The sequence below is a fragment of the Danio aesculapii genome, chromosome 5, assembly GCF_903798145.1.
Source record: "Danio aesculapii chromosome 5, fDanAes4.1, whole genome shotgun sequence".
Classification (NCBI taxonomy): domain Eukaryota; kingdom Metazoa; phylum Chordata; class Actinopteri; order Cypriniformes; family Danionidae; genus Danio; species Danio aesculapii.
In genome coordinates, this window is record NC_079439.1 from 47,764,326 (window position 1) to 47,776,836 (window position 12,511).

Genomic DNA, 12,511 nt, shown 5'->3' on the forward strand with positions numbered 1-12,511 from the left:
CAGTGAGCTGAAAAGCTATGCCAAGGAGTTCAGACATCAACATGTGACTAGTTTGGAGTGCGAACATGTTATTTTATTCACCACCTGCAGCACCTGAAGGCTTCAAGACTGAACAACTAAGGTGAACTGCCATGACAGAAAAGAAACGACAGTGAAGAAAAAGCATGTTAACGAGAGAAAGACAAGCAAATACACCATAGTCACCTCTGATTTAAGTGATTAGAGCTGAAGCGAGGTCATGCGGCAGCAGAAGGCCTCAAGCCAGTCTGATCTTTCTAAAACAGCTCACTGTGTTGTAACCCAGCAGATCCACAGCACCAAAAGCTCCATCCCAAGTGGCATCATTAAAGTCAGACAAACTCCCTAAATGCCTCAGATTTCTCCCTTATTCCTTCTCTCGTCTCCTTGTCTCCTGTTTTCGCTCTCTCTATATCTCCACCTATAATCCTCGCTCTTAACCTGCGAGCAGCCAGCGGTGCACAAACAGTGGTTAACTTGTTACGCTCATAATTCTGCAGTCAGACTCTCCCTATCATTTCTTGAGCTGAATTTCATCTCGGCTCCTCAAAGAGGTCAGAGTTTTACACTACACTGCCTGCTCAGAGAAGCCACGGAATATCAATTCAATGAAGGATCCAATTCATTCTCTCTGTCTTTTACAAGCAAGCATTTAAAGGATAAATCTGAGCCTGACGTGAGGCTACTCATCGTAAAACTAGAGGTAAATGGACTGAGACTTCCATCCAGTGTGATTGTCTGCATTATCAATCAAATGTACTCTGCTGAAGAAACCGCAGATGAATACTAAAGCATCCAGCGAGGAAAACTCTGAGATATGGATTGATACGCAAAGATGTAAGTTTGTGTCGACATCAATTAACAGTAATGGACTAACAGGAAGCGGTTCTGTGAACGTACAAGGCTTTTGTGAATAAAATCAGACTTGCAGCCCAAGGAGAAAAACATTGTTTTGATTCCTGGAGTGTGTAACAGAGAGACCCCATTAAATTCACAGTTTCCCTGCTGAAGGAAAGCAAAACAAACAAACGAGACACAAAAAAATAGAAAGAAATAAAAACAACATGTCACCTGCATGTTAGATTATGAAAAGTACAAGCAACAAGTTTCTGGTGATCAACACATTATTATAATTATACCGTTTATAATTACACAGAAGCCACCCCAATAATTGTTACACTCTAAGAAATTCTTAATTTTTAAACTCAAATTGAGTAAAATATGGATTAACCCAAACATTGGGTTAAATTTGGACTTAATCATTTTATGAAAAAATGAACCCAGCAGTTGGTTTAGTCCGAATTACACCCAGAATTGGGTAAAATAACCCAGTTCTTTTTTTTTTCTAAAAGAGTTTATGATGTTTTGATGTTTGTGAAACAAAAACTTAGTAAAACCATAATGCTGTGCCTTATTTTGTGACAATTTAGTAAAGTATATTATATAGTACACCTTTTATTTCATATAATAATAATAATAATAATAATAATAATAATAATAATAATAATAATAATAATAATAATATTATAGGGGCACAGTAGGTAGTGCTGTCGGCTCACAGCAAGAAGGTCACTGGTTCGAGATTCAGCTGTGTCAGTTGGCATTTCTGTGTGGAGTTTGCATGTTCTCCCAGTGTTTGTGTGGGTTTCCGCCGGGTGCTTCGGTTTCCCCCACAAGCCCGAAGACATGTGGTATAGGTGAATTGGGTGAAGTGCGTGCGGCGAATGTAACGTCATTGCAGAGTTTGCAGAGGTTCGCTGTAGGTGCGCGCGACAGGATTTCAGCTGGCGGAGCGCATGGTTTTTTCTGAGACTCGAGCGAACGGTGCGCGCGGTGCTGCGGCATTTGATTTGAGTTGAATATGAACCACTTTGAAGAGATTTTGTCTGAAACAGGTATGCTTGTACAGACATCTTTATGATCCGCGATCATAGAGATAACCAGATGATCAATAATTCTTGGCTAGAAATTGCAACAGCCGTTAGGAAGGAGCAAAGTTTTTTGTGAAAAAGTTTGGAAAAACCTGAGGGATAAGTTTGATAAAGCCAAAAGAGACCATGGCAAAAGTGGAGACCCAGGTACACAATTACAGAAATATGTTTTTCCACCAGTCATACTGTAGGTTTTACACTGATGTTTATGTTACAATTTTTAATTTAAAACAATTTAATAATTACAAAACTATTCTTAAGGAACAAATTATTTCTAACTGGAAAGGAATGTTTGAACAGATCAGTTTACAATATACCGATGCCCTGTTTTTCTAGGCTTTAATGGTGATAATGGTCGGAAATGTTGGACCATTATCGCATTTTTAGCAAAAGTATAGGACAGAAACTTGCCAGACAGTAATGTGTGAATTGTGGAGTGGGCTAAATCAGTATTTTTTAGTAAGTGTGCTTTTTTTGCTTTTATTCTTGCCATAATAAATATATATATATATATATATATATATATATATATATATATATATATATATATATATATATATATATATATATATATATATATATATATATATATATATATATATATATATATATATATATATTTAGAGCAACCCATGTTCTCTTGTCATTAATATTTTAATACACTTTAATAGGTAAAACTGTCCGGGAAATGAACAAAAGCAAGTGATGGATCAAAGTTTGATTAAAAATAATATTGAATGATAATAAAAATCCTTAATTTATAAAAAAAAAAAAAAAAAAATTTTTTTTTAAATATTGAATAATATTAATGATATGACGTAGTTCTGCAAACTTTCTACTTTTCTGTTTGACTTTACGGTCAGCTTATTTTGACCGCTCCCTGTCGTTTTAAAGAATATCACAACGGCGAACGAGGGAAGTATGAAAGCCTCGTCTGTTTCACGAGGTGCGCGCGCAGTCTGCGGAGGTGCACAATGCGAAACCTATAAATACAGCTTCACGCAGCGGATGCCCTTCCAGCCGCAACCCATCACTGGGAAACATCCACACACACTCACTCACACACATATACACTACAGACAATTTAGCCTATCCAATTCACCTGTAGCGCATGTCTTTGGACTTGTAGGGGAAACCGGAGCACCCGGAGGAAACCCACGCAAACACAAGGAGAACATGCAAACTCCACACAGAAATGCCAACTGACCCATCCAAGGCCCGAACCAGCGACCTTCTTGCTGTGAGGCGAACGTGCTACCCACTGTGCCACAGCGTCACCATAATAATAATAATATCAATAATAATAATAATATTAATAATAACAATAACAATAACACTCATGCTAATGCTAATAATAATAATAATAATATTTATAGAACTACAAATATAAAACAGCCACAAAATAATAACATTGATAATAATAATAATAATAATAATAATAATAATACAAAAATAATAGAGCTACAAATGTAAAACAGCCACAAAATAACACCATTATTAATAATACTAATAACAACAACAACAACAACAATAACAATAATAATAATAATAATAATAATAATAATAATAATAATTATAATTATAATTATAATTATAATTATAATTTTAGAACTACAAATATAAAACAGCCACAAAATAAAAGCATTAATGAAAAATAAATAAAAAAATAAAAATTGTAATAATAATTAAAAAACAATATTGATATATTTATAGGAATATAAATATAAAACAGCCACAAAAAAATAACATTGATGATAATAATAATAATAATAATAATAATAATAATAATAATAATAATAATAATAATAATAATAATAATAATAATAATAATAATATTATTATGTATAATAAAATTGATGTTTTTGATTACTGTGTTAAAACAAAAACAAACAAACAAACAAACTAAAAACTATCAATGCAAAATTGGAAGAAACACATCAACCGATGAGCATCATTTTTTAGATAAACAGGCCAACAGAAGAAAATATTTTGTGCCAAAACTACAGGTTCATTTCCTGTTGATGGATCTTCATCCAGGCTTAATCTGCTGGTGTCAATCTGTTACCTGAATCCAGGGCCATCTGTCATTCTCGGCTGCAGTCCAGGCGTTCACCAGACCCTTCTTATTCAGCCGGGCAAAGTAGGGGTACCACTTCTGGAGGCCGAAGAGAGCTCGGTGAGTAGAGGAGGCTGTTATCTGCTGGTTGGAGATGATGCCACCCTCCATGCCCAGTGGACCAGAACATTCTGTGCAAAACACACAAATGGAGAGATTACACTTACAAGGCACAGACAAAGAAATCGTGTCTCAACTTTACAGATACAAGTTTTCACAAGAAACAACAGTTCTTGGTATACACTTGTTATTTGCACATCATTATTTCTGTGCTCTGTGTGAAGCCGCCGTATGCTTGATGTTCAAAGACACAAGTACAGACAAAAAAAAAAAAACAGTTTGATCCCAAACTGATTTTGTGGAAAGTTTGCTGACTTACACAGATATAAACTTTATTATTATTATTATTATTACTAGTAGTGGTGGTGGTAGTAGTAGTATTTTTAAACAATAGTTTTTTTATGGTAGGTTTATTTTAATAGATTGAGACAGAACATGAAACAAATAAAATAAATACATAATAATAATAATAATAATAATAATAATAATAATAATAATAATAATAATAATAATAAAATGTGTTACAGTTGATTTGATTCAATATACAATTAAACTCACTTTAAAAAGCTTCGTCCACAGATTTTGTATAGGCATCTGTTTCTACTTCAGTCACAAAACATTTGTACAAAACATATACACTGTAAAACCCCAAACCTTAAGGTAACTTAAACAGTTTGAGGAAACCGATTGTAACAAAGTATTTATGTTCAAAAACTAATCCAAATGAGTACTGTGAACTTAATCCATTCGAGTAAAATAAGCAATTTGAGCACAGTAAAACACGATAAATGAAGAGAACTAAAACCGAGTTCTGTAAAACTCAATAAGTTAAGGCAACTCAAACATTTGAGGAACGCGATTGCCACAAACCATTTAAAAAACTAATCTGTATGAGTACTGTGAACTTACTCCATTTAAGTTGAAGTAGTGAGGTATTTAATTAACTCATTACCCTCATCACTGAGTTCAAAACTCTTTTTAAAAGAATAGAATAAACTTTCTGTAAATTTTGAGTTAACTACACTCATTTCATTTGATAAAGTTGACTTTTAGGTTTTACTGTGTAGAAATATACAAAACATAATACAAATGGAGATAATATACAATTTAAATTGTTATTATTTATTATTAATGTACTAATTATAGTAAATATGTGGATAATATACTTAACAAATAAAGAGAAAATTTCATATCATTATATTCACTTATAAATTAAAATAATAGAATAAATGGTTCTTGTATTTTTTTACAATTGTTTTTTTTTTAATAACATCATAAAAAATCTAATAATAAACAGTTAAATGTTAGATATTTCATTAAATTATTTTAAAAATGTACTACTTAAACTTTATCTCACTTTTCTTAAACATCATTTGACCATTTCAGAGTTGCCTTCTTTGTTTCCGTTTTACAATTAAGGTTATACTAAACAAAAATGAAAACTTGTTAAAAAAAACAAACAAACAAAATAAAAAAATTGAAAATTAAAATAAAGAAAAATGAAAAAGGGTTACCAATAAACTACATGAATTAAAACTATAATCACCAAAAAAATGATCATTTTCAGAATTCATAAGCACTCATAAAGTTGAAGTCAGAATTATTAGCCCCCCTGTATTATTAACCCCCCTGTTTATTTATTTTTCTCCAATTTCTGTTGAACGGAGAGATAATTTTTTTTCAACACATTTCTAAACATAATAGTTTTAATAACTCATTTCTAATATTTTATCTTTGCCATGATGGCAGTAAATAATATTTTACTCAATATTTTTCAAGACACTTCTATACAGCTTAAAGTGACATTTAAAGGCTTAACTAGGTTAATTAGGTTAACTAGGCAGGTTAGGGTAATTATAAGTTATTGTATAATGAAGGTTTGTTCTGTAGACTATCGAAAAAATATATAGCTTAAAGGGACTCATAATATTAACTTTAAATGGATTTTTAAAATTAAAAACTGCTTTTATTCTAGCTGAAATAAAGCAAATAAGACTTTCTCCAGAAGAAAAATTATTATCAGACATACTGTGAAAATGTCCTTGCTCTGTTAAACATCATTTGGGAAATATTTAAAAAAGAAAAAAACAAAAAAAAAAAAAAAAAAAGGGGGGGGGGGGGGGGGTGGTGGGCTAATAATTCTGACTTCAACTGTATGTGGTGGAAAATCAGATCTGCAGCTGTTTAAAGAAATAACAGTAGATGTCAATTCAGTCAAGTACATGGTTACAAAAACATCTTCAACATAAAAGTTTTGAGTCTTCTTCATCTACCAAAAATGTAAGCTAGTTGTGTTTACATATTGTGTAGTTGTATCTACACATATGTTATCTTTGATATAAGAAAATGTGTCTAAATTAGTTATCATTTTACTTTTATTGGTTTAAGTTTCATTTTTATGATTTTCGCTTCAGTTTCTGGACAAACAAATAATTATTTATTTATTATTATTTTGCACAACAGTTAATGTAAGCTACTCAAACATTAAACTGTACTTTGATCAAAACTGAACATGTTCTGTTTACTTTGATAAACTAGAACTAACTACTAAGAACTAACTGAAACTAAATAGGGAGGTATGGTGGCTCAGTGGTTAACGCTGTCTCAACACAGCAAAAAAGTTGCTGGATTACGCACATTCTCAGTCTGTTCATATGGGTTTCCTCCAGGTGCTTCGGTTTTGCCCACAGTCCAAACACATGCGCTCTAGGTGAATTGAATAAGCTAAAACATATGCTGGATAAGTTGGCAGATCATTGCTCTGCGGTGACCCCTCATGAATAAAGGGACTAAGCTGAAGGAAAATGAATGAATGAAACTAAATAAAAACGTGTTCACTAACTAAAACTAAAACTACAGAAACCATTAATGACACACTAAAATAATAATAATACATTTAAATTTAAAGCAATTGTAAAAATAACCTTGCAATAAAAATTAGTTTAAAAATGCTAAATTATAATAACCTTGCTGCAATCACTCTGAAAACAGCTATCCTTGCTTATATCCTTCACCAAATCTCTCTAATGGACATGCTGTCTTTTTCTCTTCCGTTACAAAAAACATTATTCCCTTTCGTTCAGCCTCTGAGTTGATTTCCTCAGTCCCACCTGGGGACACGATTTCACCAGCAGGAATCCCATTTTGCATGTTGTTTTCATTAAGGGAAATATTGGCCTTGGTGTTCTCATTTTCAAAATACTGAAGCTCATAACAAGCCGCACGTGAACATGTTTCCATGCTCTTGTAATCTTCAACCTTGAAAGGTGTGATTTGTTTCTTTTCAAGGCTCTCTTCCAAAAAAAGAGGTTTTAAGGGGCATGTCTCTTGCTTTCAAGTCAGCATGCTGTTTTCAGACACCGCACGTCTGCTAATGCTTAAATACGTAAGCTGTGTGAACATTTAATTAAAGATGCATGACTTCCAAGGAAATGTAACGCAATTAGATATTCTACCAGTGTCAAAAAAGTCAGTTTTTATTTTGGTTGCAATCATCACTTTTAGCTTTTTTTGGCTTCTTGCCTTAAAGCTAACCTCTCCTCTCTCATCTGTCTCTTGCTATCTCCGTGTAAACATACTCCAATCTCTCAAAGCTGAAATATTGCCAATGACCTCAACAAGATAGGAGTTTTAACTTATCAGAGATAAGACATACACTTTTAATGGTAACATGTCTTACAACTGGAATCCACCTGAATCTAAAAAAAAGAGACAAGAGAACAACAAAGAACAAAAAAGTGTATGTATATGTATATATGTATATATGGGCGACGCAGTGGCACAGTAAGTAGGAAGAAGGTCACTGGTTCGAACATCTGTGTGGAGTTTGCATGTTCTCCCTGCATTCGCGTGGGTTTCCTCCGGGTGCTCCGGTTTCCCCACAGTCCAAAGACATGCGGTATAGGTGAATTGGGAAGGCTAAATTGCCCGTAGTGTATGAGTGTGAGTGAGTGTGTATGTATGTTTCACAGAGATGGGTTGCAGCTGGAAGGGCATCCGCTGCGTAAAACATGTGCTGGATAAGTTGGCGATTCATTCCACTGTGGCGACCCCAGATTAATAAAAGGACTAAGCCAAAAAATGAATGAATGAATGAATGAAATTCAACACATTTTTTTCAGTGTGATTTAAACCCTCTGACAGCAGATTGTCCAGATGATGATTGAAACCTTCAGCCATAACAAGAAACGTTTTTTTTTTATTTAAATACTTGATCTTTACTATACACTCTCGGAAAAAAGGAAACAAATGATGTTCCTTTAGGAACAGTTTTGTAGCATTGTAAAAGTTGTACCTTATATTATACAGAAAAACCTCTTATGATGCTGTTCTGTACCTTTTTATGGTACAATTCAAATGAAGGTACACAACTGTTCGCATAGAAAAGGTACATAAGTGTTGGAAATCCTTTTTTTATGACAATATCTATGAAAATAAACATTACTGGAAAGGCAAAGTGATTTTATGAATAATTTCCATATTAAAACATGAATCATCATTTAAAAGCATCTGTTTAAAGAAACATTATTATACTCATAAACATTAATTATTAATTTCTATAATACAAAACAACTGGTAAAACAAAACAAAAGGTATTGTAAACTAAACATTTAAGACATTTAAAAAAAAAACATTTGGTGAGCATTTTCTGATAAATACATTTATCAGATATTTGCACCTTTTGGCGTTTGCTTTCCACTACGCAAGTGAGCTGGCAAAGTCCAGCAAATGCAAAGTGTTCATACAGATATTTTTGTATTGTAAAACTAATCAAACATTGTGCATATCTCGTTACAATACTTTTGCATAATTCTATTTCTATTGTAAAACTAAGTCAATTCAACGAACTTTGTGAGCGATTACAAAGGTATTGTGTGAAAATTGGAGAAAAAAAATGTTTTATATTGTTCATGGGAAAATGTATTTATGTAACCTTTGTGTGAAAAGTGTTGGGAAATTATTACAAAAACACAGATCTTTTGATTTATGTTAAAGTATTTTTATTCTTTATTGTAAATGGAAAAGGTGCATTTACACAAAAAGAAAGTTTTAAAAAACATTGTTTAAAAAGGTATTTAATATTTTATAATTACTGAAAATAAATTGACACATTCCCAGTGATGGGTTGCAGCTGGAAGGGCATCCGCTGCATAAAACATGTGCTGGATAAGTTGGCATTCATTCCGCTGTGGCGACCCCAGATTAATAAAGGGACTAAGCCAAAAAGAAAATGAATGAATGATTGAATGAATGAATGAATGAAACTTACACATTTTAAATATAGCAAAATGCCTTTAAATAGTTTTTGAAGGAACATATTTGACACTGTTAAGGTACAACGTGTCTTGTTACTGTAGTGGTACCTTCATGGATCAGATTTGTACCTTAGATGAAGGTACAATATTGTATCTGCAGGTTTTAAAAACCAAAGGTAATATTTTAATTTCCCATGGTACAAATCACGTCCTTAAAGTTACAAACTGCAATGGTACAAATTTGTTTCTTTGTCTTAAGGTATAATTCTGTTCCATAAAAGGGTACAGCCCCAGTGACAAGAGTTTGTACCATCTTTGGTACAACATTGTACAATTGTTTCCTGAGAGTGTATCATTCAATATCACAGTCCGCTCAAAAGTCTGGTCCTCCATGAAGGACTGTCTGGTACCGAGAATTTGTGCTGAAAGCTCTGTAGTCTCATCAGAATAAAAAAATAATAATTATATTGATGAGGACACTTGATGAGGAGAATATTGTGTGGACAGGGATCTGTTCCTATGTTTACTTGAGTAACAAAAGCAAATTCAATTTCTTTGGAGCTGATAGGAAACATTATGAACCCAAAAACCCAAAGAGTGTACAGAACTCTGTGAAAAGTGCAAGAAAATGTATTTGCCGTCATGTTTGATCAATTTAACGCATCCCTACTGAACAAAAGCATCAGTTCATTTTAAAAATAACCTTTTAATGTTAGTATCTGGTGAACATACAGTGTGCATTACAAGTCTACATTTCCATCTTTTTCCCCCAGTGGAATTAATAAGACACTCAGAGTCTCTTTAGCCCTTCCATCCTTCCATCAAACATCACTCATTATGCAGCTTGCAAGCGAACCTTGTCTTTTCCCATTTTAAAAAGGTTCCAGTAATTAGTCGCCCATCTTACAAATCAATACCGGAATGCTGAATCATCATCTTAACATCAACTTCCTCTAAGCCTTCTGGGAAAGAGAGGATGTTTGTGAGTTTGTTTACTTAACATCAGGATATCCAAAGACATTTCACCATTACCTCCCCTCTTAAGAGCCATGAGAAGGATTATTCAGGATGCACTTTTCAGAATAAAGCAACATGAACTTTGTTGGTTGTTCACATACATAACATATAGGAAAAGCAAACAAGAAAAATACAGAGGAATAAAAGGAAAGTGTAGAGGAGGACAACAATACCCAAATATGACAATGGCAGAATACAGAAGGAGATAAATGCAGTGTTGTGGGAAACAGAATGCCAAATGCTAGACAACCTACTGTTTCCCAGACAGAGAGAATAAAATAACATCTTTCAAAGATGAACAGGATGCAGACAATCTATTATGACACAACAGTTCATTCTAGGATATATGGCAGAAAGACCTTTAAACATTACAACAGTGCTTCCCACATATAGACTTTACTTGGGCGGGCCGCCCAGGTATATTAACGGCTGCCCAAGTACACTACCGGTCAAAGGTTTGGGGTCAGTAGGATTTTTAAATGTTTTAAAATAAGCTTCTCCTGCTCACCAAGGCTCCATTTATTTCATCAAAAATACAGTACAAATTCGGAAATGTCATTGCACTGTAAAATAACTGTTCAAAAATAGTTTATTATTTAAAAATTTATTCCAGTGATTTTAATGATACATTTTCAGCTTCATTACTCTAGTCTTCAGAGTCACGTGATCCATCAGAAATTACTCTAATATAAATTATTATTATTATTATTATTATTATTATTATTATTATTATTATTATTATTATCATTATTATTATTATTGTTATTATTATTATTATTATTATTATTATTATTATTATTATTATTATTATTATTAGTGGCTATAGTAATAAAAGCAATAATGACTGAAGTAACCATTTCATTTGAAACTACATACAATAAGAAAGCAGTTATTAAAAATAGCAATAAATATTTCACAATTTAACTTTTTTATATTAATAAATGCTGCCTTGATGAACCGAATAATTTTCTTTTAAAAAATTAAATAAAAAAACATGTAAAAAAAATTGACCCCAAACTTTTGACCGGTTGTGTATATATAGTGACATTTCTTTTGTGTTGCTATTAACATCCTTTACATTTTTTTTTGTATCCGCCCAAAAACCAAACATCTGCGATCAAGTATTGGAAAATCTTATCTTCTTTCCTTTACCCATTTCATTCTGTGTGCACGAGGCCTGTCAACACTCCCACAGACAGTCTCACGTGCTCTGCAGACCCACAGAGACCTGCACATTTTTGGGTAGGGATGCAACGATACTATTTTTTGGAACAGATCCGATCCCGATACTAAAATTCTGAGTATCGACCAATATAGATCCAATCCTGATAGTGTGCTGTCTTTTGTTTTGTTTTTTTTTTAGTTTTTTTTTTTACGGTTTCTATAGTTCCAGACCTATAGGCTGACTGTAAATGACAGACAGCACAATCTAACTAAAAACATGATGCTTGCTGTAAACTAGGCTACTTTATTTAAGCATTTCTTATGACATTGACCTGTAGTGGTCCAGCTTGTGTTTCCTTTTTTAATATTATGAGTTTTCTTTAAAATCTGTAATAGGCGACTACTATTGACCGTTACCATTTAGCAAAGGCTGATAATTTCCTGCAGGTTTGACACAGACTAAACTAAACGTCTGAGGCCAGTTTTACTTAATAAACATTCCTGTTTCTGTTAATGACAATCCATATTGCGCCCGTCAGTTTCACTTTTATTATTTTAATCAACTACTTTGACCACAATGAGCCAGGATTCACAAACTATTCACAGTACTGAAAATCTTTCCCTCGGAAAAATAAACTCAGTCGGAAGGATGAGAGAATAATTTTACAGAGCGGCGCACGTCACGTCTGCACAGCCGGTGCGTGAATTAAGCGCCTGATGCATCACTGAGACAGTGCGCAGCCCTTTGATATCTGCGGACACTTTTAAAACTTAGCAGCACAAAGGGGAGAAATCAGTACGTTGAGGATCTGTCCAATGTATTAGAGCCTTTTCTAATTTAAAACTTCAGGTAGGCCTACTTTGTGTGTGAAGAGCAGGTAACAAACCTCTTTACTCCAGTGTTGTGAATGTGATCTGCTGATAACAGACACAGCGCAACATGATTTAGA

General features: G+C 33.2%; 1 protein-coding gene across 3 annotated transcripts in view; it reads right to left on the minus strand.

Annotated features, from left to right (window-relative positions):
* The window catches only part of edil3a (EGF-like repeats and discoidin I-like domains 3a), a 338,241-nt gene that overhangs the window by 107,834 nt on the left and 217,896 nt on the right, over positions 1–12,511 (minus strand). For all 3 annotated transcript variants that reach the window (XM_056458380.1, XM_056458381.1, XM_056458379.1), the window contains one exon: positions 4,015–4,196. In XM_056458380.1, coding sequence (XP_056314355.1) covers positions 4,015–4,196 — 182 coding nt within the window. The remainder of the gene's footprint in view (positions 1–4,014; positions 4,197–12,511) is intronic.